Source organism: Oxyura jamaicensis, chromosome 11 (genome assembly GCF_011077185.1).
Source record: "Oxyura jamaicensis isolate SHBP4307 breed ruddy duck chromosome 11, BPBGC_Ojam_1.0, whole genome shotgun sequence".
NCBI classification, from domain to species: domain Eukaryota; kingdom Metazoa; phylum Chordata; class Aves; order Anseriformes; family Anatidae; genus Oxyura; species Oxyura jamaicensis.
Genome location: NC_048903.1, coordinates 16,181,295 through 16,205,423, shown reverse-complemented (window position 1 = coordinate 16,205,423; position 24,129 = coordinate 16,181,295). Strand labels below are relative to the sequence as shown.

The following is a 24,129-nucleotide window of genomic DNA, read 5'->3' as shown; positions in this document are numbered from 1 at the left end:
ATGGATGTAAAGGCGAAGTGCATTATGGTTACGTCAGCTTTTGAGATGAAGTTGTGACTCAGAACGTGAATTCAAAAGGTCAGCTTCTACTCTCATTTACATCTGTGCAGCTCTTCTGATGCTGATGAACTATGTAGGTGTTACACTCGAATATCACCCAAGAGTTTAATAATTTTATGTGACTACATGAATCTGGCACTGATATTTACAATGACAGTTTGTAAGCCTTGAATGATCCATTTGTTTTGCATGCACATATTTTAAAAAAAGACTCCCCTACACCATTTCATGTTAGTGAATAACTCAGACCTCTAATTTTCCCTGAGAAAATATCTTAGTCAAATCTCAGAGAAATGCCAGATCAGAACTGGATAATATACCTGAGTGAGGCACAAAAAATGTAAGTATCCTGTTAAAGAACAATGATATTGATCTTTAATAGCAAATATTACCTTCTCCTAACCAGGATGTGCAGTCTTTAACTATGAGGATGCGAGCTGTGTGATTCATGGAGTTCTATCCACGATGTTTGGGCTCAGAGATCAAGTGAATGTTTCCAAAGGACTGCATGTTCTGACCAACAGAGCTGTGACACTTTGAAGGGTGACTTTGTGGCTGGTTTGTGGGTTGCTTTTTTTTTTTTTTTTTTTTTTTTTGCTTTCTACTTTAAATATCGAGATCCAAAGAAACCTATAGTAATAACAAGAAAATCGAATACTAAGAGTTTACCTCAGTTCATGACCTTGTGAATCTGCCTTCTGTACATCTTGAAGCTCACACACAATTTTATTAGTTAAGCATTAACCACCTCTGTTGACTTAAGTGATTGGCTTAAGACTTCAGGAAAGCACGTAAACTATACCAAGCCCCAAATTAAGACTGCAGTGGAAAAGCAAAGAAAAAAAAAAAAAAAAAAGGATCTGTCATTTTTCAAAGATGATAAAGAGCATTCCATTTAAGCTATTTTTTCTCATACAAATAGTTCTGCTCTTTTTAAACAGATTGCTTGTTTTCAACAAGGATAAGTAACAGCAGTGCTTGGGCTCTTTTGGTCCTAAAACTTTAAATGTAGATTTTAATGAAAATATCTGAATAAAGGCACTTCAGGATGTCCCCAGATCCCATTTTCTGCTAAGAGTGTGGGCAACTGTCTTAATGCCGTGCTATAAAATAAACACACCGTTTCTAGCAACTGCAAATGGTCTCAGTAGTGCTTGCTAATGATTTTAGGAATTAAAACACGCACCTCACATTCTTGATTTTAATTTTTACATTTTTTCAAATTTAAAGGTCTGTTGGTCAGGCAGTTATTCATTGCAAGTGATTAATTGTAATAGATTATTTAGATTCATTGTATTGTAAGATCAGTTTGTCTCCTCATTTTGTATTTGTTTCTTCATCACTTTTTCTTTCATTTCCTTTATTTGGCCATTTCACATCCATTTTCCTCCTACACACAACTCTTCCCTATTCACGTTTTTCAGACTTTATATAGACTCCCTCCTTCCTCAGTGTGCATTCAGCACTTTGCTTTGGTTTTTCCCCCTTTCAAGCTGCCTGGTTTTGTGGTTTCTCCAATCTGCGGTTCTTGGCTGCCCGTCCAAGCCCTCTGAAGGGCTTCAGAGCCCATTCCCACTTGGCATCTCCAGCCACCTCAGCTTCGGGTACGAACATCCACATCCACCTACAGGTGTGTATGTCCCATCCGCACCCCCCCCCCCCCAAAACCCACGGGAGAAGCCTAGCTCGGAAGGGAGGCCAGGAGCTGAGGGGCAGCCGCCGTCCCCGCCTCGTTTCCTCACAGACAGATCCCCCCCGGGGACCTCCCCTCAGGAACCCGGCGCCATTTTCCCGCCCGGGGCGTTGCCGTGGCGACGTTCCCTCAGGCGGCGGTGGCGGGGCCGAGGCCGGGCGGGATGAGGGGCGCGGCGGGCGGCTGTGGCGGCGGGGGGCGGCGGGCGGTACGGGCCCTGCTGCGCCTCAGCGACCGCGGCGCCTCCCCGGAGAGCCGGGCCCCGGGCTGCGGCTGGGAGGAAGCCGTGAGTTCTACGGCAGAGGGAACCTTTGACATTATGTTATAGGGAGTTTATACTCGTTTTTACACGCAGAGTGAAGAAAAAAAGGCAGATGCTTCTCTGATATGCTGAAGGAGTGACCAGTGCTGACCTGTGACACATAGATGCGTCAGAGGTTACACTAGTCTCTTCTCTCTGATGGTAAAACTGAAAGCCTGGGCGGAGGAATTATGATAACTCTCAGTTCCTTCTTTCAGTTCAGGAGTACGCAACACAACAGACTAGGCCTGCTTAGGAATTAAATTCCTTTTGTACACAGGAATAACGTTGCTGTCTTCATTTACATCAGCCAAGACTATTCCTTCTATATTTTCCTTATTATTTTCTACCCTGTCTTAGATTTAACATGCTTCTCCATTACCAGGTGCAAGGCTGGGGTACCACTGATCCACTTGCTTGCTTTCAGCTGCAAAAACAAATCAAGAAATCAAAGGCAAGTGAAACTTCCAACAACTGCCTGCTTTGCTTAGACATGTTGCAAGCTACTGACAAATGTTCAGGCCAAGAAGTCAAGACTACAAGAAATCAATCAAAATCAGAAAGCAGGTTAAACACAGAGGCTGACACTGCTTCAGAAGAGATTTCAATCCATTCTATTAAGTCTAATTGTTCTACAACATACAGCACTAAACCAGAAATACATAACAAAAAGGTAAACTCTTTCAGAACATGCCAGGGTAAAAAGAAGAACCTGCCAATAAAAGAATACTCAATGTGGAACCTAGAAGATGTGAAAAATCCAGACGCTGTAAAGCATAAAGTGATAAAACCCCAGGCACTTGATGTGCTTGATCCAAATGGCTGTGAATCTTTGACTTCAAAGTCTTCACAAGTACTTCCACCAGTGAAACGTGCCACTCCCAAGGATACTTCAGACCCTTCCTGGAAGAACAAGCAAGCCATTATCCTTCAGAACACACTCAATGGTACTTCAGTTGAGATTGCTTCCTGCAGTCACGACGCTAAAGAAACAGAGCAAAAGGGTAAAAAAGGAGATGACTCTATGAATGATAAAATGAAGGAAAAAGGAGAAATTCGTGAACCATCAGCGTTTTTCTCAAGTCTTTCAGAGGTCTCACTGCTGCAGGAAGATCCTGAACCATTATCCTGGGACTGTGCGCTTACATCTGACAGAAGTATTGCAACCATTCCTAATCCTATTGCTTCCAAAAAGAACATTCATCACGCCTGTATGCAGGTTCCACACACAAAAGGAATACAATACACAAAACATGACATCCGAGGCTCTTTAACCTACAATGCCAGGAACAGGTATGCTGAGGTCAAGGAAGGAAACAAATCAAAAATGCAGGTGGTTCCCCTGCTTTCTGGACTATTACCTTCCCTAAAGGCCAGTCACACTGCAAGAGCTGAACTGCCACCTAGACTGAACTAACACTTCTATATTGTAGTCTCATGCATTTTTTTTCCTTGTTAATTTACGGGGAAAAAATAAAATTTCCTCGTGAGCTACTGGGATATTTGTAGTTTTTTAAAATGCTATTAATAGCATAAGCTGATGAATGCCAATTACTTTCACATAGGTTTAGTTTCTTCCTGACCACAAGATAGATTCATTAGTCTTAACAGCTTATGCTGGGGATGCAGTGCAGCCTCTTCATTTAGATTCACTCTGAATGACTACTGTAGCCTGCTATGATAATTAGGCCTTTGATACCACTGATCACTGAAACAATGTCTAACTTTAAGAACATTCTACTCTGCAAGGCCCTTAATAATACCCTTAAAACAGTGCTAAATCCTACTGAGCTTCACAGACAAACATTTGCATACATTCCTTGCTAATTTGGCACCAGGAAGAAACAGAAATGATCTGAAAAGCAGACAGTGATGAGACTGACAGTCATTTACAACTGCTTGTTCTTGTTTAAAGTAGATTTGTTTTTTAATCCTGTTACTGTTTTCTTTGCTTGTTTCTGTTTAATAGATGTGTATTCTTGTATTCTTGTTTCATCTCATCATACTAGATAGGCCTTCCAGATCAAGTTCTGTTTTGTTTTTGTGTTAAACAAAAAGCAAATTAAAAACCAGCAGCCTTTCCATAGAGACATCAATAACTGCAATTCCATTGTAGCAGCTTCTTCCCCACAAAGAGCATGTTCCTTTGCATTCAGGACAGATCCACTGCAACTTACACTTCCCCTCTCCTGATGCTTTGATAAAGAGTCAGAGTAGGGAAAGATAACGTCAGTGCAAGACCCCCCCAATAGGATATAGTTTAAAACAGAGCTTTAGATTGAGGAATTCTGTACCTTTTTAGATTTATATCTTTACTAATTAAGCATGTGCATAAAAGTAAAGCTTTTAGCAGTTTTCTGTCCTCAACTTGTTAATTGTGCTCAGGTATCTGAACATCACAGCTAGAGAATAATCACCTTCCAGACGTGTAGTTTCAGAGGAAGAAAAGAAAAAAAGATGATACATATTCTGTGTATCTAAATAAACTGTTCTGTGTTTATTCCTTTAAAAAAGGGAAGGATGATGTGGTTTTCTCTCCTTCCACAGTCCTGAAGTGACATGACCCCCAGAGAAGAACAGAGGAGTTGAGCGCTAGTGTTAAGTAACAGTTCCACGCTGTTTGCTTTGTCTCCTAATATTATTCTTCTGGGAATTGCTTAGGGTAATCTAGAAACCTTTTAGAACAGTAATTTGTACTGCAGGTGTGTAATTCTTTAAGCATGTACAGCGGCGTATCAGCTCGAGGTGCAGAGCCCTTGCACTGGAGGTCAGAACAGGGCCACCATTTGGGGGGCAGTAAACTTGATTTTTCAAGCTACAGCACCTCTGTATTGGAGAGGGGAGTGCCACCTACTGAATGGCTAACGAACTAAGTACTTCTGCCAGAAATAGCACACAGTTGCTTTCAAGCTTAGTCTTCTGCATTTCTTCGCTCTTGAAGAAGAAAAGCTAAGCATTCTAAAAATTCTAAAGGTGTTGCTTTGGACAAACATATAATGTGATAATTGTTCAAAAAGGGAACAAGACACCACTCTGTTCAAATCTTGACAATGCAGCAGTACACAGTTTCTCAGTGTTCTTGTCAATGACATATTCCAACTGTTTTTTGCCCAACAAATAGCTACAAAAATTTACTATCTCCACAGTACAGTATTTCCCTCAAAAGCTTTAGCATAGTTACATTTACAGCAGTCATGTAATAGGTCTTTGATAAGCACGCACAATGATACATCAACTTAAGATATAGAGAATGAGACATCAGAAATGCAATCTACATACATTCATACAGGACAGTAAGTATCAATGTGTTTTATTACCTCTACTTAATAAGTTAGATTTCATGAAGTGCCTATATCCTGCACTATTTCATGCTGCTTTTGTTGCAGTCAATTTATACATACCTTAGGGTAGACTGTATGGATAAGGTTTTGTTTCTATGTGATGCTTTTGTGATATTAAAGAAACGGCACAGACAGTGATTTTAAAACAGGGAAATAGGTTAAGTGGGAATGTTAATTTCCATTCATATTTTGATGCAGAAGAAATAGATCATTATAGCTGCTACTAAGATCTATCTGCATCTTTCATCTCTTCCAAAACTCTGGGTATCTGAAAATCTCCACCAATGATTTTTTGCAGTCAAGCTCTAAGTTGTTAATTTCCAATAAACATTTTATTTTTTTTATTCTTTTGTAGTAGTAGTAACTTTTGTCTTACCTGCTATTCAATCATAGTGCTACGATTACTCATTCTGACAGAACAGAGGCATCCTCTAACAAACGATATTCTTCACTTCTTTGTCCCCTTTCCTCTCACTTCTCTTTTGGCAGTGTCTTTTCCAGTCCTGTGCTTCATATTTAAATATAAAATACAAGCTCTCCAGTGGAAGGATCCTTCACAAATAGTCCCAAGATAAGTAACTCAGTCCATTTATATTTGTTTCAAGTCCTCTGTTTTTCATTACATAGAAAATTCAAATGTATACGCATCTGTGAAATTAATAACATTAATAACAGTGAGGAAGGAAAGAGTTTCTCCCACACAGAGAACAGAAAATATTGCTGCTTCAGCAAGCCAACTGAAAAATGAACTGCATTATCAATTAACAGTAAGCAAAGCCAAGTGTTCATTATAGTGCTTACAAGTTGCAGCCACTGCAGACAGCTAACTCATTCTTTATAGAAAAAAAGAGTTCGAAGTTGAACCTAAAAATTATATTTCCACTAGTAACTAATACAGAACTTCTGTACGTTGTTTCACGGGTAAAAGGCTCGGGCAGAGATGCTCCTTTCATTGCCATCAGGTACAAAACAAGTCCCCACTCCACCAAATACCAGTAAGCTAAATCATTACTTTATGAGCGTGGTTGCAGTAGCTCATGGAGACTTGGCCCAGTCAACCAAGTTTACAGGAGATTCAATTAAAAACTAATTGCAATTTAATCTCCAGCAAATCTCCTGCAAGAAATGGTATTTCCAGGAGGGGAACATTTCTAGCCTACCATAGCAAACCTTTCCATTGTGCTCCCTTAACAAATGGCTTTAAAAAAGAAAGGGATACTGGCCAAATTTATTCTACTCACACTTCTCAGGACAAACAAAAGGAATTGCCAAGAAGGGTGTAACAAAAGTCACCCAGCAAAGCTGCTAAGTGAAGGATTGGAACAGAAAGACACAAATTCACAACACTTAAGTCATGATAAACGTGATGAAGTTATGTGACCTTGAAGACACTGGGTTCTCCTGCCCCAGGAAACAGCAGCTTCTTGTTTACATGCAGACTCTCTCAAGAATAAAACCATTCCCGCTCAGGGAAAGGAAATAAACTTAAGTGCTAGATCAGCTGGGAGTGTTTCCTGCATTCAAGGTGCCAAAACAAAACAAGTGAAAGGGAATTGGTAACAACAGTGTAAAAATACAATGAGAGAACACCTGAAAGCTAAAATCAATGCTTCTGTCTTTTTGTTTTAGGTCTAGACTTCCAAGGGACTGATTCCAGAGAACACTTTGTCAAATCCTAGAGCCAGAAAGAAAGTCTGCCTCTCTTAAATTCAATTGTTTTGACAGAATGCAATCAATCAGCTTGCCAACAAGCAATTTCTTTAAGTGAAGGAAATTCAGAATCTAAACACAAACTGATCAGAGATGCTCTCACTGCCAACAGAAATAACAGTAAATTCTCAGCAACACCAAACAAGAAAGTAGTTCAAAAACACGTGGGGCTGATCTCTGAACAGCTATCAGCTTCTTCACGATCTGTCCTTAATCAAGAGCTGGAATTTGTCCTGCCTTTTAGGCTGCCTAGCCCTCTTTGCAAGTTTCACGAGGACAGTCTGTTCAAAGTAGCTAACTTTTATCCACAGGCAAAATCTGCTCTATCTGAATAACAAGCCTGGAATAACTCAACCCAAACTAAGCAGAGTATCATTCCTACAGCTGCTATTCCTGCAAGGGTAGTCAGCTCCTAATACATTGACTCTTTCAAAGATTAACTTTAAATGCTCTGAATGTGAATTTACTTTCTAGATACTTACCACATACTGCCCCCTGGAAATACCTTCTATATTTTGCTACCACTGTGGCTGGATGCTGCCTCACGCACTTACCTCAGTATCTGATGGCACCGAAAACAGCAGCCTGGTACACACCACAGAGTGCTTCAGTCGTGACTATAGCCGCTGTAATAGTCACAGAGCATCTGCTTGTTCACCTACCCTGAATTAATATGGAAGTTTACAAAAGTAATAATAAAAGCATTTTATATTCTCCAGCAGAATAGTGGGATCATTATTATTAATCATGGGGACTATACAGAAGGGGACAAGTATCATCCATGCTCCAACTCAATCTAGTATAATAGTATTAAAATAGTATTAAAAATAGTATTAAAATTATTTTCTCAATTACATACAATATATTGCAAAATAATATGAGCTATTAGAGAAGAATGTGATTTTCTAGTGGGGTACTTTGAAAGCTATTAATCACAAAGCAGTTAATTTCTGCTTCATACTCCAGAGATTTTCAAAATTACAGGAGTAGATGAGAGTGCAGAGGAAGAACTCGAAGTAATCCTTCTGTCCTGACAGTCTGTTGTAGAAGAAAGGCACAGCAGTGAGCTGAAACTATGAAGGTATTCCATTTAAGTTTTGCACTCATTGCTACGAAGTTTGAGGTGGAGCACCACTACTGCTGCCAACCTGGATGCTGCTGGTCAAAAGAACCCAGCCCCAGCTACAGACATCCAAGTCAGCACCAAAGTCTATGTACAGGCTCAGTTAAAGAACAGAACCTCTCTCATGGGTGTTGCAGGTTCATACAATGTAGCACCTTGTTATTCTGATTACACTTGTGTTTTAAGTTTAAACTTCCTAGGATTCATTGGGAAGTATGACTACATAACAAAACTCAACTTTTTTGCAGCCTCTGGAGATCAAGGACTGACGCTGTAAGATTGCTCTAAGTTACAAAACCTCTACCAAACCAAAAGGTACCCAGCTTTCAAAAGGTAAGATGTTAAGGAGGAATGAGTGGTACTTCCCAACAGGCACTGTAGGCCCTGCCCAGGCCTCTAGAGGAGAACACAGCCATTAAAACAGAAGGCAAAAATTGGTTGAAGTTAACTTTATTCCAAAATATGTATAATTTACAGGACTAAATAAGTGCTTCATTTGTGAACAAAATGTTTCAGTACTTGTGAATAACTTACTAGTAGCTTTGTGTAACACTTCAGTTTCCAACATCGGGAAATATGAAACAGTATTTTGGCACAGGATTTTCTCTGCATGCATTAATATACTTAAATGCTTCACAATTGTTAGGACAACATTCCTTCTTTGGGATTGTCACTTGTAAAACAGGTATAAGAAATGAAAACTTGCTTTTCTCCACTCACTGCAAGTTTATTGGCTTATAGCAAGAATCATACATGAACATCCTTTGAAAACTAAATTTGTCCACTAGATCAAAACCCCACCAGTGATGAGAAAACACATTTTAAGGTCATTTTCCAGACGTATTAACTCACACATGCTTTGGGAAAGGCTCACCTGTGAGATTTATTACTCATCCATTCCAATAGTTACAAGTTTAAATTAGATCATAATCAGATCTTGAGTTCTGTAAGCTGGAAATAAAGGCTATCTTTCATATCTAGCTTTATTTTATCATAGATGCACTTGCAGATATCTGTAAAATAGAATATGATCAGTCTAGCTCTGCATCCGAGTGCTTGAAGCATGCATGTAAAGCGTTACTCGTTGTAAAATGGATGCTGCACGGTTTACATCATCACAAGCCATCTATTGTATTCCATTGCTAGTTATGTTGAAGATACTCCTGAAAAGCCAATATATGAAAAAGAATCAGAAGTAAAGGACTTCCGTTGTTCAACTAGAGATCAGCAGCTCCTTTGGGAATTTCCAGTTTCAGGCTGTCCGATTACATTTTCGATGAAGCGGAAGAGTCGCACACGAGACAAACATAACATCAACCTGACTGCAAAGCAATGCAGAGTTGAACGATGTAGTTCCTTGATGCTGTTCATTGCATAGCAATGGCAATTTAAACAAGAAAATACAATCATGCTCTAAGCAGCAAATCCTTCTAGCACTCATTTTGATTCACATCAACCGTGAAAACAAACAAAAAAGATGGTAACAAAAGGAACAGAAGATGCAGGTTTGCACCATGCATTGAAGCAGCTTGCTACCACTGAGCAACCCTATCCTCATAGTGTCCATAGGAAATCATGAATGGAGGTCTGTTTACAGTAGATCTATTCTATCAGGAACTCAAATATAGCAGCACCTTAAAACAAACATGAATGAAAATGTTTACAAGGCCCACAGCATTAAAAACATTTTGGTGTGAATGTATTTGGAAGAGTAAGTTGTACATTAAGGTCATGTTTAAAGAAAAGAAAAAAAAAAACACAAAACATTTCAAAAATAGCTTAAAGGAAGCTATACAACTTTCACAATAAATGCAAGTAAGTTTGGTTCACCTATGAATTGTCATTTCAGGAACAGATACTATTTTGCAAGTTGAGCACCTTATGTTGATTCACTGTGTATTTTATTAGTCTTACTTATCCCATATTTGAAAACGTATTTTAAAACAAACAAAAAACCCTCAAGATCTTTAAGATAACAATCCTGGCAACGCTTACATTTCTTTTCCAAGCCTCACAGAGATCAATTTACATCTGACTAACCATGTGAGCGTGTTACCAGGATAAAGATTTAAAACAGTGGAAGGCAGTCACCTTTCTTTGTTCTGTTGCCTCTACGCTCTCAAGGTACATATGGCTAACAGGGAAATTTATCCTTTTGTTTTCAACAGAAAACATGACAGTGTGCGCCTTGGAATACAATTTTGAAAGGAGTGTTAATTACATACACAAGTTACAGGTGCCAAAATGGTCAAGGTCTCAGCAGGCTGTCTTTACAGCTTTTTAAGTTAAACAGCTGAATGTATTATCTTTTTTTTTTTTTTTTTTTTAAAGATTCCACGTCATTTGGAAGTGAGAAGTTTCTAGACACAAACAGCTTTGCATAGCTAAGAACATGTGTCATTAATAAACTCTGCCTTTAAACTAGCAATGTCTCTTAAGCTGACACGAAGAGCTAGGGGGATGATTTGCTCCCTACTCAAAGCAGAAGCAAGTATTTACAAGTGCAAATAGACATTACCCTAACTCCTAAAGTAGAAGAACCTTATCTACTCTCATACAAGCTTTTAACATCAAGTGACAAACATGGAAGGCAACAAAACAGGACTTATTTTTTGGCTGCTTTGTGCTTCTCATAGAATGCATGTCCCAAATTTGCTTGGGTTTCATTTCTGTCTGATTGTTCATATACCTTAAAGTGGAATGTATTTAACTTTTGTAAGCCAATGTTCTCTCAGAAGCCAAAAATTTCAAACAGAACCGCTGAATTTTGCCTACACGCGTACACAGCTGCATTACTCTTAAACAGCACAAAACTAAATGCTGCTAAAATGTATCTGTGACTTATGACTATCATCAGCTATCTGACAAAACATAAGACACTGATACGTTTAGTTTGAAAGTGCTTGGAACAAGTTGGATCCATTAGACAGCACAGTTAGTAAATACACCTGTTCTGACCGATTCCTAACAGAACGCTGTAGTCTCAGTGAGGCTGAAATTACGGTAAACAGAATGCAAGATGAGAGTTCTTTTTGACAATCTGATGATCCAGAAGTCCCGTGAAGTCTTTGGAAATAGTCTTACCAATAGGAATTTGTCGGGCTCTGCCGGGCATTTTCACTTGTCTGAAGCACCAACTATCCTTCCCAGAGACAAAAGACTGAACTTGCAGAAGCAGCAGTTGATACACAAAGGTAAATCTCAGGTTTTCTCCTTAAACACTAAAAAGCTCAAGCCAAACTACCGAACTACTGACTAATTCAGTTTTAGAGTAGTATTACACAGACATCCAGATCGAGATCCAGTAATTGCAGCATAACGTAATTAAGCAGGAAATGCACAGAGTAAGCACAAGTAATATTAGTATCACTTCCAGATAAAAATTTGTGCTAAGAGGCTGTGGAGAATCTGATGTTACTTTTTGTGTAGCGGTTCAAGTGGCAGTAGAGGATACAAAAGAGAATTAGCAAAATAGTAAGTCGCTACTGATCAATACTTACAACAGAGACAGTGCCTCGAAAATCAAATCAGAGACAAACTGCAGAAAAAGGGAGATAAGTATCATTTCAGTACTACCAAGAAATAGTTCTGATTTAAATTTATTTTAAAACAATGGCCAAAATAGAAGATTAACCATTTAAAAGAAACCGTTTAATTTTTAAGAGTAGTATTGATCAACAATTTTTCAGATCGGTTTCCATAGCTTTACTGTGGGATTCAGGAACTATGAACAGTCTGTTGTAGCCTTTGCATTTGCACACAAATACTTAACGTATCCAAAATAAGGGACATATGCCACCAACGTAGGATCCAAACTTGTTTCTTTTATGAGGAACCAAACTTCTGAAAAAAATACATTTATTTAGGGACGTAGGTCACTGACGAAAGACAACGTGGGTACATTTAATGTTTTTTTTTAATGCTTTCAATAAGTAACTTCATCTTGTAGTATTGTGCTCATCTAATGAAAGTTCAAACTTTTAAACCGATGAGGAAAGGAAATGGTATTTGCATGTTCTAACAGAACACAAACTTATAAATACTTTTAATTACAAAACAATAAGTAACAGTCATATTGTAAGACTGTCCACACAAACTCCCCCCCCCCTTTTTTTTTTTCTGAGAATCACTGATGTTAAAAGGTTTGGCTTACACCTTAACAACATGGTGATTCTCATTTGGATTCGTAAATTACCTTCAAAGTCCTTGAAATGCCAGCCAGTCTCTCAGAAGGTTGAAACTCAAAGCCTTCCGTAATTCTGTTCCTCATCACTTAAAAGTCCCTCTCTTGCAGAAAAAGACCAGCTTGCTATATGCAGAGGTAACAGTTTCTCACTTCTGCCTTCTACAGCTGGGGAAAATAGTTTTCCCCAGCTCTCAATTCCCTTTCTCTCAGTAATCTAGGAATCAGATTTAGAGCAGCTCGTGTCAGTCTAGACAACTCGCACAGTGAAAATGGCGAAGCCTCTGCATGCAGAAGCGTTCTCCGCTGTTCCAGCCAGGGGGAAGAAAGGAGAAGGAAAAACACCTCCAAAGCCCAAAGATGTAACACGACTAGAAAAACACTGCAATACAATAAATTAACTCAGTTTTGTCATTTACCTTATTTCTCAACTTCAAAGTAGGTAGGTAAACACAAATCAGTGATACCTTACAAAATAGAGAATTACAAGCTATGTCTTCCTTTTCCAGTACATCCCACCCCCAAGATTAAAACTCTAGACCTCACGAAAACTGGTGGGACTTTCCCCAAAGCAAAATTCTTGTACTCTCCCTTGGGAGTACGGTATTTATTTATGCAGTTTCTTCAGCTAGCGCCTGGAAGTGTCTGAACACCCACCTAAAAGTGCTGAAAAACTAAAAAGGCAATGCATTTGTGATTTCAGGCCTTTTTTTTTTTTTTTCCTCTCCCCAGGAGGAAAATGAAAGTTTCAAGGTTGAAGAGATGATCTCCAGCATCGAGATACTTACTAGTGTGTTGATTTAACTATAGCAATTTAAAGAGTAGTGGGAAGAGAGAATAAAATGGAAAGGTATTGCTCATTTTCAACAAAACAAGCTAGCTGCATTGGATGAGTAACCGAACTCCCACATCCTTGAGTTGAGGATATGGAGCTGCACACAAAGTGTAGTGAGCCTTCAAAAACTAAGGCTTGGATGAGCAACTACTGGTGGGCTGCCTAGTAAATACACAGCCAGTAACTCCTCTCATAATAGAGGAGTAAAATCTATTACAGGCCCAGGAATTTGACACAAAGATGTTTTGCTTTTCATTTAAGGTAACAGAAACTAAAACCTGCCCAGGACAAAACCAGAGGCCTACATTTTGCAGGTATTGTAAGGAGACAAAAATCAGTTAAGGCTGAATTCCAGCATACATTCACAACTGGCTTACATTTTTCATGTAAATGCATCTACTGCAAGTATGGTACCAGGGGTAAGATAAATATGAAATCAAGGGGTAACACGGTTCTCTTTGACAAATTAGTCTGAGTTTTTGATTACACTCAGCAAGCTCTCCAAAAGCAGCAGGCACCACCGGCTGCAGATCCATGTGCAAAAGCAAAACACACCTCTTCCAAAAGGGTTTTGGTGAGCTGATCTCGCAGCTCGGTTGTACAGAGCTCAGTCTGCTTTGTTTCTGGAAGCAGAAGTCCAAAACCAGGAGAGTTTGTGCAGAAGTATCTTAGCAAATTTAATTTCTGAACTTTAATGTTTTTTGTTAAGATAGTGGAAATATAAACCCTTATAACATTCCCAGCTTGTATCTCAGTAGAGGCTAGGGGAACTTCCGCAAAAACAAATTATTCCAGTTTTTGAGGCACAAGCATTATAACATTTGCATCTAACACTCAGAAATAACTTAAGCAGACCTCTCCTTAAGACTCTAAAAATATTTTAAGTCCCATTTATTACACTAGCTTAAAGGGACAACACATTTTTCTCTGTAATTATGTATTCTAAGTTATTTTCCTACCATTCAAAGGGCATCAGTGCCACCTGGGGAAAAAAAAACTACTGTTTTCTACATTTTTCTTTTAAAAAATACCTACATGTTCAATAATTCAGGAGTCTATGTGTATCTAAGCCTGTTGGACAGGTGTTTGGAAAATACTGACTTACACAGGAGAAAGAACTGTGAAGGCATAAAGTAAAAGACGACAATACAGCTTATTATGTCCATGCCAGATTTAAAATACAAGCTACTAAAAAAAGTAAACAGAAGTAGCTTACACTAAGAGAATCCTCCCCCATAAGTTCAGGGAAGCATCTGAATTGGACAGGTCAGGTTTTGGTCCAGCACAACGGAACCCTATATATAAGCCAGAAATAGATATATATGGGACACCTTGGAAAGTTCTTCCGTTTAAGTGAAGCAGTATCAGCTTTGTAAAGAAGTCTGAGCAAAAAACATAGGCACCACAAACTTTTGTTTAAGGTTCAAACATACATTAATGTTATGCCCTCCCCCACCCCTCTTTATGCACACATAGTGTATGTTGAAGTTACACACTCAATGAAGTACCTTCAGCGTGAGAAGTCTCTTAGGCCAACTGCACGCAGTAACTACATTCAACAATGCAAAATGGGTGACTTGGTCAATCTCTCTCTCTCTCACCCCAATAATTTAACTTCAAACCACACAAAACAGTTTTGTGACACAGTACTCAATGGCTGGGCTTGTCAGAGCTCTGAAACAAGGAGCACAGCTCTTCACAGGTCTGCGTTTCTACCGAACTGAACTGGGACTCCATTGTATTCCAGGCTAAGTCAGCCAGAAGAAAGTCATCCATTGCTGTCTGTGTCTCGTTGCTGGTAAGGAATAAATTCCCCAGATTCTCAAAGCAGCTGTCCATAGTCTGTGTTTCAGCACTATTGAGCTGGACTTTGCTTTCTATGCTCTGGTTAGGTATGTTTTTAGTGGCAGGATATACTTCTGTCTGGGTTTCTGTATCCGATGAGTCAGTACTCATGGAGAAACTAGACTGCTTCAGAATGCTTCCTAAAGGCAGGTGGGTATTACTGTCCAAGAAGAAATTCAAGTCTGTCTGTGTCTGCGTATCAAACATCTCCAAACCTAAGAAGTTAGAATTTCCTCTGCAGCTATATGATTGAGTGGCACTATCTGAAAATAAGAAATCAGTCTGAGTTTCAATGTCCAGCGACTCCAAAACTGGCTCAGAGTTTAGGGTACCAAGCTCACTCTCTTCAGTCTGAGTTTGGATATTGGATGCTGAAAAGAACTCTTCAATGTCGAAGTCTATTCCTGTGCTCTGTGATGGACCAGATGGCAGATGTGTGTCAGCATTAGAGCTAGTCTCGGACAAAAGGCCACGATTATCCAGGGTCTGGCCAGACATGTTTCCTGAAAAGATATTTTCCAGATCACTTAGCAAGTCCATTGTCTGCGTTTGATTATCCATCGTATTTTGAGGTGGAAGTATATTAGTCTGGGTATTAAAGCCGATAAGGGATTCAGACTTCACTGTATCTTGATTGAGGCTCTTGCAATTACTCCTCTGCAGCAAGGCTTGATCTATATTTGCAGTCATTAAGTTGTTTTCTGGAAGCTCAATCTGAGTAGAAACATTATATGATGAATGAACATTGTCAAAGATGTCACTGCACATTACAGCCTGGTCCATCTGCACTCTTCCATCAATGGAGTCCTGTGTTCTATTGGTTTGGGTCTCTCTAGAAATGCCACATGTAGGGAAACAAGCCTGACTGAAATCGTCAGTCTGAGCAGCTATGGATGAAGTCAGTTTGGAAGCAGGCAGCAGCGTCTGTGTTTGTACACTGATGGGCAGTGAAACCTGTGAACTAAATGACAGATCTGTCTGAGAGCAAGAAGACACAGAAGAATCGGGAGTCCAGGCTGCAGCCGGCACAAAGTTCTGTGAAATATAAGATAAGTCAGTCTGTACATTTATTGAAGAAATGTTACTCTTATGACAAACATTCCCCGGTTCTTGACCTGGGCTATTTGGTGCAACCTTGTCCAAGTCAACTTGCACACCAGTACTTACTGGTTCATTATCACCAGAATTTGTTACTTTTGAGACAGGCATAGTGTCTTTAAATACAAGCGTTTCTGCCTCCAATGCTGGAATCAGAATTCCTACAGACTGAGGCAATAAATGAACGGTACTTAAAACTGAACCTTGATTATCAACAGCCACTACAACAGGTTTGACAGAAGAATCTGTTGCAGACACATACACAGGCAAGTGAGCGAGCTGCATCACTGGAAGTTTAACCAAAGCCACTTTGGGCTTTGGCAAAAGCATCTTCGGTGTACATTTTGGCTGTACTTGCTTCGTGAAGTTAGAATTGCAGGAACCTTCAAAAGAGGCTACTAGTTTCACTTCAGATGACTCCAGTTCCTGAGTGCCAGGATTACTATTATGTGTATCGATGAATGCTTTATTTGCTTTCTCCGCCAACTGCTGATTATGTACGGAGGTTTCCATTTTCCTTTTCTTACTAGGAGGATCCCTGTGAATACGAGATCAATAATTTATATTCTCTTCAAGCATAAAACATCTGCCTTCCATGTTTTGAGTCACTGCATTGAAAACAAACTCAAGTCCCAGAGGAGGCTGGAGATGACAGAACAACCAATCCTGATTAACATACCAAAAAACCTCCATGCACCTTAGTTTTGTAAAATTTCATTCCTTACTCTCCCATTTATAAAAAAAAGGAAATTACATTTTTTTATGAAGACACATGTTCTAAAAGGAGGTTGAGGTCTAGAAGCCTTTTTTCCCCTTTGTATGTTAAGCACTCTGATTTGAAGATGTTTACTCTTGTTTCGATGTGAACTCAGACTGAGTATTGATGAAACAGAGTTTATAAAATTAGCACACCGGTAAAGGTCGCTCATGGAAACAGGATACAATTAGCACTCCTTCACACAAAATTTTGCAGCGGTTCAATCTCCAAGGAAGACAGGCTAGGCCTCAGGAAACAGATTATCCTTTATGAAAGATATATACACACCTTAAGACAGCTATAAATCAAAACATGTATATATAGGCTTTTATTTTTTAAGAGAAGAACCCACTAAAACCTGCAAGGGTGACTAGACTGACTATATAGGAAAAACTTAACTGCATTGCACACCAGTTACCAGCTGTAAACATTTCCAAATCATCTCTACTTTCACTGAACTGTAAAAGCACTTCCAACAAGCGTTAGCAGTAACTCACTGTTTTATATACAAGGGAAACTGAAAATTGATCGTATTGATTAGACAGTCATCACTGCCTGAAAAAAAAACAAACTGCTACTAGCAACAAAACAAACTGCTGGATAGTTAAAACAATGTGAGCCCATCTCAAGTCACCAACAGAAAGGAGACTAAAAGCCAGTACGTGGGACACTGAGGACTCAGTGATGAATACAAACAGCATTACTTCAATCGATTCATTTTTACCTGTGCTCCGCAGGAATTTCGTGTCCAGTTCGGTAAATGTGAGACAGTAACGCTGGTCTGCTGGCATACGGACACCCACAAGTGCACCGGAAAGTCTTGCCACAGTCCTCTATGTGCCGTTTCAAATACCATTCTGTACCATAGGAGTTACTACATTTATCACATTTGTGCTTCTTTTCAGCATGCATCTTCATAAAGTGCTGCAATACACAATGAGAAGTAAACATTAGCCTTCAGCTAAATTAAAGACAATTTAGAGGAAACATTAATATTTACATTTTTTCTTTATTTGTTAAATAGTACTGAAGAGTAGAATTAGAATCTTTTCAAGTCTCATTAGGAAGAGTTACAAACTTAAAGAATTCAACGGAAACCATTAAAGTTTGCAAATCTGCTTGTACTATGTGCATCTTACAAGATATACTACCTTCAAGTTAAGAAAACTTGGGACTGAACAGAAAAGTTTCATTGCCCAAGCTGGAGTACAGGCGAGTAGTGGAATGTAACAATTAACAAGTTTTTATTTACACGTGAATTTTGTGTATACACATGAATTTTTTACACATGAATTTTGTGTATACACAAAATTCATACTATTTTCAGCTCTCTAAGCTGTGAGAATGATCTCCTGGGAGGTGCCTGATCATATTAGCTCTTTATCAGTAGCTTCCACCACTTCAAAATGCGGATAAAAACATATGTGCCTAATGCCATAGGAATTTTCTTATTGACATTAATGAACTAAAGATGAATCTTGCCAAATAGTGTAGCAAGTACATGTTGCAACACGGAGATGCTCCTGAGGATCTACAACTGAGCAAATAGTTTCCAGTCAAACAAGTCAACTTCAGAGCAAACATCAGAACCTTTCATTTATGGCACCAAGTGCTAGATATCCATCTCCTATGATCCAGGCTACCACGGGTGACCAGAGAAGAGTGGGTTTTTAATCACTCACAATGAAACAAGTCACATAGAACTCTATCCATGTAGAGCTTCTGCAAATACTTAAATATGCTGGGTGGCTTTGCTCATATCCAAATGCAGAAGTGTACGCTCTCCGGAAATGAGATGGTCAGTATTGCATCAATATAAGAATAATACTTCAGGAAAAAGGATTACCTGTTTCACAAGAGAAAACTGGGAAAATGGTCTGTTTGGTCCTCTAGGGCAGCCTTCGATAGGACAGCAGTAGAATTTCTGTGGAGTTTTCAACCCCTTCCTTATTGGTACATTAAATTTTCCATCCTGAAAGAGAATAAATTCAGAAATTGACAACAATTCCACAGGTCTGCACATGAAAGGCACCGTTCGGAATATACATCAACTTTGGCTCAATTAGGTATTTATGCAGTGGAAAGATATAATAGAATTTTCCCCCTATGTGGATGCTACCTTGCAAAGTTATCAGAAATACATCAGAATTACTAAGTGAAATCACAAGCTCTACAGCGCACCAGTACTGTACTATTCTACGTCTACCAAGGTATTTGCTTGAGGTTGCAAGTTATACCCATTTTTTGTGTTATTTGAGCCAAAAATCTTTCCCTACACACACTACAGTACACTGCCAATTCAATGTGGTTTTATTTGTTAGTAGCACCGTCTACTTGAAGCTCTGTTAAAATAAGTCATCTATTGTGTAACACAATCTTCTGACACTAGAATTTCGCTGGCACTGTTTAGAGTTGACCTGTAATAAAACGAAGAACTCAAGCATACAATGCAACTTAATTCAGATCATAAATCAAAATTCACTAATTCTATGAAACTAACAACTGGAATGCTAACTCTGAACTTCCAAATATGAAGCGACTGATACACTTGTGCATTCCAATATTATATATAACTTTCCTCACTGACTTTATCGTATGCATACAACAGAATAACATAACTGGCTCAAAAAGGACCTCAGAAATATATATAAAAAGGACACACTGATGGGATCATCCAGACTGCTCAACAACAAAGAACCATTCCTATTGAGGACACGGGCATAGAAACCAGACAAGACACATCCCTCTAGACATAACCTAACTGAAAGAGTCTCAGTGGAAACATCACACAAGTGGCCTAGCAAAAAAATGATAGCAAACTATTAGCAAAAAAAATGATGCTCAGAGTAGCTGAGTCTCCTTTCATCGTGAGACTGAGTAGAGGCCGACCAAGTCCCCAGAGCCAGTTAAAGCAGGCCAGCAGGCCACGATGCATCTCCAAGATGATTATTCAGGTGTAAGTTATTGGAGCATGCCCTAATTGGGCTCTGCATCTGCTTTTCCTCAGTGCGATAACAATCAGAGTACGCACAGGAAGTGTTGAAATGATGGTTTTGTACCACCGACTCCCCAACTACTTTCTTTGGGCAGATCTCCAGCTGTTCTGTTTGCACAGGTTAGACCATGCACAAGGAATCCACACCGTGCAGCAGCAGGAACAGGTGAAGTAAACATGGAGTACTCACAACAGCTGCCAGAGCACAGAGGGCTCACTGCTTAACCTGCTCTCCTTGCTCAGCTACAGCCATAACCCAACAGCTCTGGGTGCTGAGCTACCAGAACCTCATTTTTTTGAAGTAAACCTCATTTACCTCACCTGCACTGCAGGAACACCACAAAGCAGATTAGTGGGACACGACAAAGATGCTGGTTTAACTCCAACCTGTCTCTTCTCAATCTAAATTATTCCATATAAAATATACCTGAAATATCACTTACATTCCACATGCTCAACACCGCTACTTGCTGACACCGCCTCACGTTCATTTGGATTGATGACTTCTTGTACTCAAAAAGGAAAGTTTAGAGCCTCTTGATCAAAACTGATCAGCTGCCATTTCACATACACACAACAACCCACCACCAGACTAACTCTGTAAAAACTGCATCCATGTGGTGTTTTAACATTTTAAGCACCTTTCTGTGCGTGCAGCAGCATTTCCCATGGACAAGCCATTCAGAAACAGGCAGGTTCTTATCTCTGCAGAACAACTCTGTGAATTTAGTTGTTCCAGCCCCACTGCCTGCAATTACACTCGTTGACCCCAAATTTACCCAGAAAACAATTTTACCAGATGCAAGCCGAAGTATACAGGAGGAATAAATGGTTTACCTTTAATTCAAAACTACATTTGGTCTCTCCCGCTGCAGATGAAATCACCAAGCCTTGTAAGCAGCAATTTGAGTTGCTTAGAAGTGTGTTATATTTAACATTACAGTCCGATAAATAACACGGCAATATGTTCAGGCACTGAGCAGGTAAACCAGTATCAGATTTTTAAAAACTACCCAAGTACTACCACAGAGAATAGAGCCAAGTGTTTAAAAGCTACGTATACACAAGTGATGCATTTTTTCAGTGAACAGAAGGACATTTAGCCTTACTATAAAAACCTAGCGTGGTAGTGTAATATTTGCATTTGGTAACCGACCCAAAGCGCGAGCTGCCCTTTCCTGTCCACCACTGGCTAGAGCCTCCTTGTTATCGCTGCAATCCACAGAATCCTCTCCTTTACATCAATTCCTCTAGCTGCATTTTTAAAACACAGAGAAGTCTTCCCCTTCTCTCCCCACGATAATATAGACAAAAGACAGAAGTATTCAAAAACTTTTCAAGCCTAATATATTAAAGGCCAGCTTCTAGCCATTGTCCTCATTTGTTCATTGGCTTAGTTAAGCTAAGGAGCCAGAAAACAAGCAGTTAGAAATCAACACTTCATCAGATCTTCTTTGTTAGGCCAAACAAACCAAATTCTTCTAATTTCCCTTTGTCAGACACCCTTGCCATTCATCATCCTTAGCTGCCCTTTTCTACACCTCCTTGGAGTTTGTTTTAGCTTATTTGAATCGGATTCCATCACAGATGGAAGATAGCATTCTGAAATATTTCAGGCTCGTCCGTCTCACAGCAGCATTACCCTGAAGGTTCCTATGCCTGTGACCAGGTAATTTGTGTGAGCGTTTCCCATCTGTTACTTCTGTTACAAACCAGGACTGGTCAATTCTGTTATTAGTTCACAGGACTACGACCTCGTACCACCACAAGGCCCTGTTTTTACAGGATCATCTCACTTTCTTATGTAAATGCAGTCTTCTGCAGTGACAATACCTCATCACTTCTGGTATTATAAGATCTTACTGGTACTAATTCTATTAACCACGTCAACCTCCCTTCTCTTCAGCACTACGACATCCTCTTCTTCCCCAGCACTTCCTTACAAGCTCATTTGCCAAACCCTATTTTCACTAATACCTTGTGTATTGCTGACAAATACAAACTACTACTAAGTTCTTTTAGTCTCGGCAATCTGGTCTTTCCCAAACTGTTCTTGGTGTCCGCTGCATATGCTCAGAGTACGAGTCCTACACCTAACGGATGTCTGCTGAACCTAACCGACTGCTTTAGGCTTCCTTTGTGCCTCTGCTTGTACATACATGCAAGATACAATGAATAAATAAGACAAAAGTTGTTAGTGAATATCACATTTCTACTCAGTTTGTTTTTTTTTTTCCCCACTAATTTCAAGCGGAAACTGAACTAGTAAAATTGACAGCAAACATTAACGAGGAAATCTAATGTAAAGATGGAAACAGCGACTGGTGAGAGGAGACTGCAAGAATCCTTGAGACTATTTCCTTTTGTTCATCATGAGCCGAAACACGTTGTGGACTCTAACTCGCCATTGTACCAAACAAACGTTTGTTGTTTACAGGCTGTAGCTGCATTTTCAGAAAGCAGCCGGGGAATGCTACTCTTGAAGTTGTCTGGGAACAGCATTCACCCTCAGACATCCCACGGTGACATTTGGAGAAAAATAAGGGCATTGTTATGAAATGCCCACACTCAGAAACACGCTGGATCAGCTGGGGCTCCCCCCGCCCTCCTCCCCTCAGACATACTACGATTTCTCAGCAGTACAACAGCAACGAGGGCGCTCCTCCCAGATGGCACCAACGGGGCTTTGTTGCTGTAATTCGGGCATTAAAAAAAATAAAGATCAGCCCAACGATAACACTAGTTTGGATTACGATCTTGCTGTTATCCGGGCACCAAAAAAATAAGTCATAGAAACATTAAGGTTGGAAAAGCCCTCCAAGATCATCTGGTCCAGCCATCACCCTACTGTCAGTGTCACCCCCAAAACTGTGTCCCTAAGCACCGCGACCAACCTGTCCTTGAACACCCCCAGGGATGGCGACACCAATACTGTCAGCCCCACTCTAACACTCAGCATTTGGATTGTGTTGTTGCCATTTTTAAGGCATTAAAAAATAAGTAAAAATAAAGCCAGCGCAAGTCTAACACTCGTTATTTGGATTGTGATGTTGCTGTTATTGAGGTATTAAAACAATACAAATAAGATGAGCTTAACTGCAACGCTCGGTGTTTGGACGGTGATGCTGACTGCTAAGGGTGGGCGATGTGGTACATGGCAGTTCACTGCTGGGACCCTGCCTTACTGCAGAAAAACAGGCGATAAAAAAGTGAAACACAAGCACTGGGCGCCCAAGAACTCCACATTTCCACAGCCGTGCCCAACACCCCCACAACAGCGGCTGTTTAGCGGCATTCTCCACACGACCGCTCACACGCACCCAGAGCCCTGCACACGCTGTTTCCACAAGGGAGGATTTAAAGGAGGGGGAGGCGGCGGGAGCCGGGGCCTCCCTTCCCCTTCCCCTTCTCCCCTCCCGTCAGCGCAGGGCCCCGGGCCGGGCCGCGCCGAGCCCCCCGCGGCCCCGCTCCCTCCGTCCCGCGGTACCTGCAGGCGGTGCGCCTTGCTGAGGTGCATGCTGAGCGCCGGGCTGTTGGGCAGCACCTTGCCGCAGCCGGGCACGGTGCACAGGATGTTGGTGCGCACCTGGCACAGCTCCGTCACCGACGGCCGCACCAGCTCCAGGGCGGGAGCCGCCTCCCCGCCGCCGGCCGGCAGCGGCTGCCCCGGCCCCGCGCCCCGCCGCGCCGCCGCCATCTTGGTGTCAGGTGCTCGGCCGGCGCTTCCGCCGCGCGGCACCGCCCCGCCCCGCCGTCACTGCCCCCGCCGTGACGTCACGCCCGGTGTCGTTACGTCACGCCTGCTGCCGTTACATCACGCCCCCCAGGGGGAGTCGCAAAGGCCCCGTCGTTGACAGGCGCGTGTGGCTGAAAGGGAAAACGTTACCCGTATGTTCCTGTGCTGGGGCTACGGCCTTGCAGTCCCCAAGGAACGCTGTTTGTCCGCTCTCCCAGCCTCGTTGTTGCACAGAAAGTTCTTCTAATAAATAATTATCTACTTGCCTGGAAGTTCGGTGTGACAGGCCAGGTCACAGGAAAGTTGGGGCAGAACGTGTCTCTCACAGCTCTCACATTGTCCAAAAAGGCAGCGCAGGCTGGCTTTTCCAGAAGCAGACCGCAGGCAGGGTGCTTGAAGTGCTTTAGAGAACAGTGAAACCCTACCGTAAATCATTATCTCAGGCTTTAACT

At 40.7% G+C, this 24,129-nt stretch overlaps 2 protein-coding genes across 18 annotated transcripts; one reads left to right on the top strand and one right to left on the bottom strand.

The window, feature by feature from the left end:
* Nucleotides 1-546: 546 nt before the first annotated feature.
* C11H16orf46 (chromosome 11 C16orf46 homolog) lies at nucleotides 547-7,741 on the top strand. Of its 5 annotated transcripts, XM_035337150.1 has the most exons (4): nucleotides 1,735-2,039; nucleotides 2,440-3,347; nucleotides 6,317-6,357; nucleotides 7,025-7,741. In XM_035337150.1, the coding sequence occupies exons 1-3, from the start codon at nucleotides 1,917-1,919 to the stop codon at nucleotides 6,318-6,320; spliced, it is 1,035 nt and encodes a 344-aa protein (XP_035193041.1). In that variant the 5' UTR covers nucleotides 1,735-1,916; the 3' UTR covers nucleotides 6,321-6,357; nucleotides 7,025-7,741. The 5 variants fall into 5 exon arrangements, with proteins under 5 accessions (XP_035193042.1, XP_035193043.1, XP_035193044.1 ...); XM_035337151.1 differs by lacking the exons at nucleotides 1,735-2,039; nucleotides 6,317-6,357; nucleotides 7,025-7,741 and adding an exon at nucleotides 547-603 and having other exon boundaries at nucleotides 2,440-5,739; XM_035337152.1 differs by lacking the exons at nucleotides 1,735-2,039; nucleotides 6,317-6,357; nucleotides 7,025-7,741 and adding an exon at nucleotides 934-1,664 and having other exon boundaries at nucleotides 2,440-5,739.
* A 921-nt stretch (nucleotides 7,742-8,662) lies between these two features.
* Nucleotides 8,663-23,620, bottom strand: ATMIN (ATM interactor). 13 transcript variants are annotated; one of them, XR_004753929.1, is made up of 7 exons: nucleotides 23,429-23,620; nucleotides 18,793-18,918; nucleotides 17,671-17,870; nucleotides 14,755-16,727; nucleotides 14,463-14,541; nucleotides 11,729-11,766; nucleotides 8,663-9,862 (listed from the first exon to the last, which is right to left on the bottom strand). XR_004753929.1 is itself a non-coding variant. In XM_035337145.1 (4 exons), exons 1-4 carry the CDS (start codon nucleotides 23,456-23,458, stop codon nucleotides 14,897-14,899), a joined length of 2,187 nt encoding a protein of 728 aa, XP_035193036.1. In that variant the 5' UTR covers nucleotides 23,459-23,620; the 3' UTR covers nucleotides 8,663-14,896. The 13 variants fall into 13 exon arrangements, 1 of the variants encoding a protein (XP_035193036.1); XR_004753932.1 differs by having other exon boundaries at nucleotides 8,663-9,591; XR_004753928.1 differs by having other exon boundaries at nucleotides 14,463-16,727.
* Between the last annotated feature and the right edge of the window lie 509 nt (nucleotides 23,621-24,129).

Bases quoted from the DNA above. Each gene is read 5' to 3' on its own strand.
- C11H16orf46 (XM_035337149.1), top strand. From the start codon at position 1,917: ATGAGGGGCGCGGCGGGCGGCTGTGGCGGCGGGGGGCGGCGGGCGGTA. The intron at 2,040-2,439 runs GTGAGTTCTACG...CTCCATTACCAG, and splicing joins GCTGCGGCTGGGAGGAAGCC to GTGCAAGGCTGGGGTACCAC.
- ATMIN (XM_035337145.1), bottom strand. From the start codon at position 23,458: ATGCACCTCAGCAAGGCGCACCGCCTGCAG. The intron at 17,871-18,792 runs GTAATCCTTTTT...TGTGTATTGCAG, and splicing joins AGTTTTCTCTTGTGAAACAG to CACTTTATGAAGATGCATGC. The intron at 16,728-17,670 runs GTAAAAATGAAT...TCGTATTCACAG, and splicing joins GAAATTCCTGCGGAGCACAG to GGATCCTCCTAGTAAGAAAA.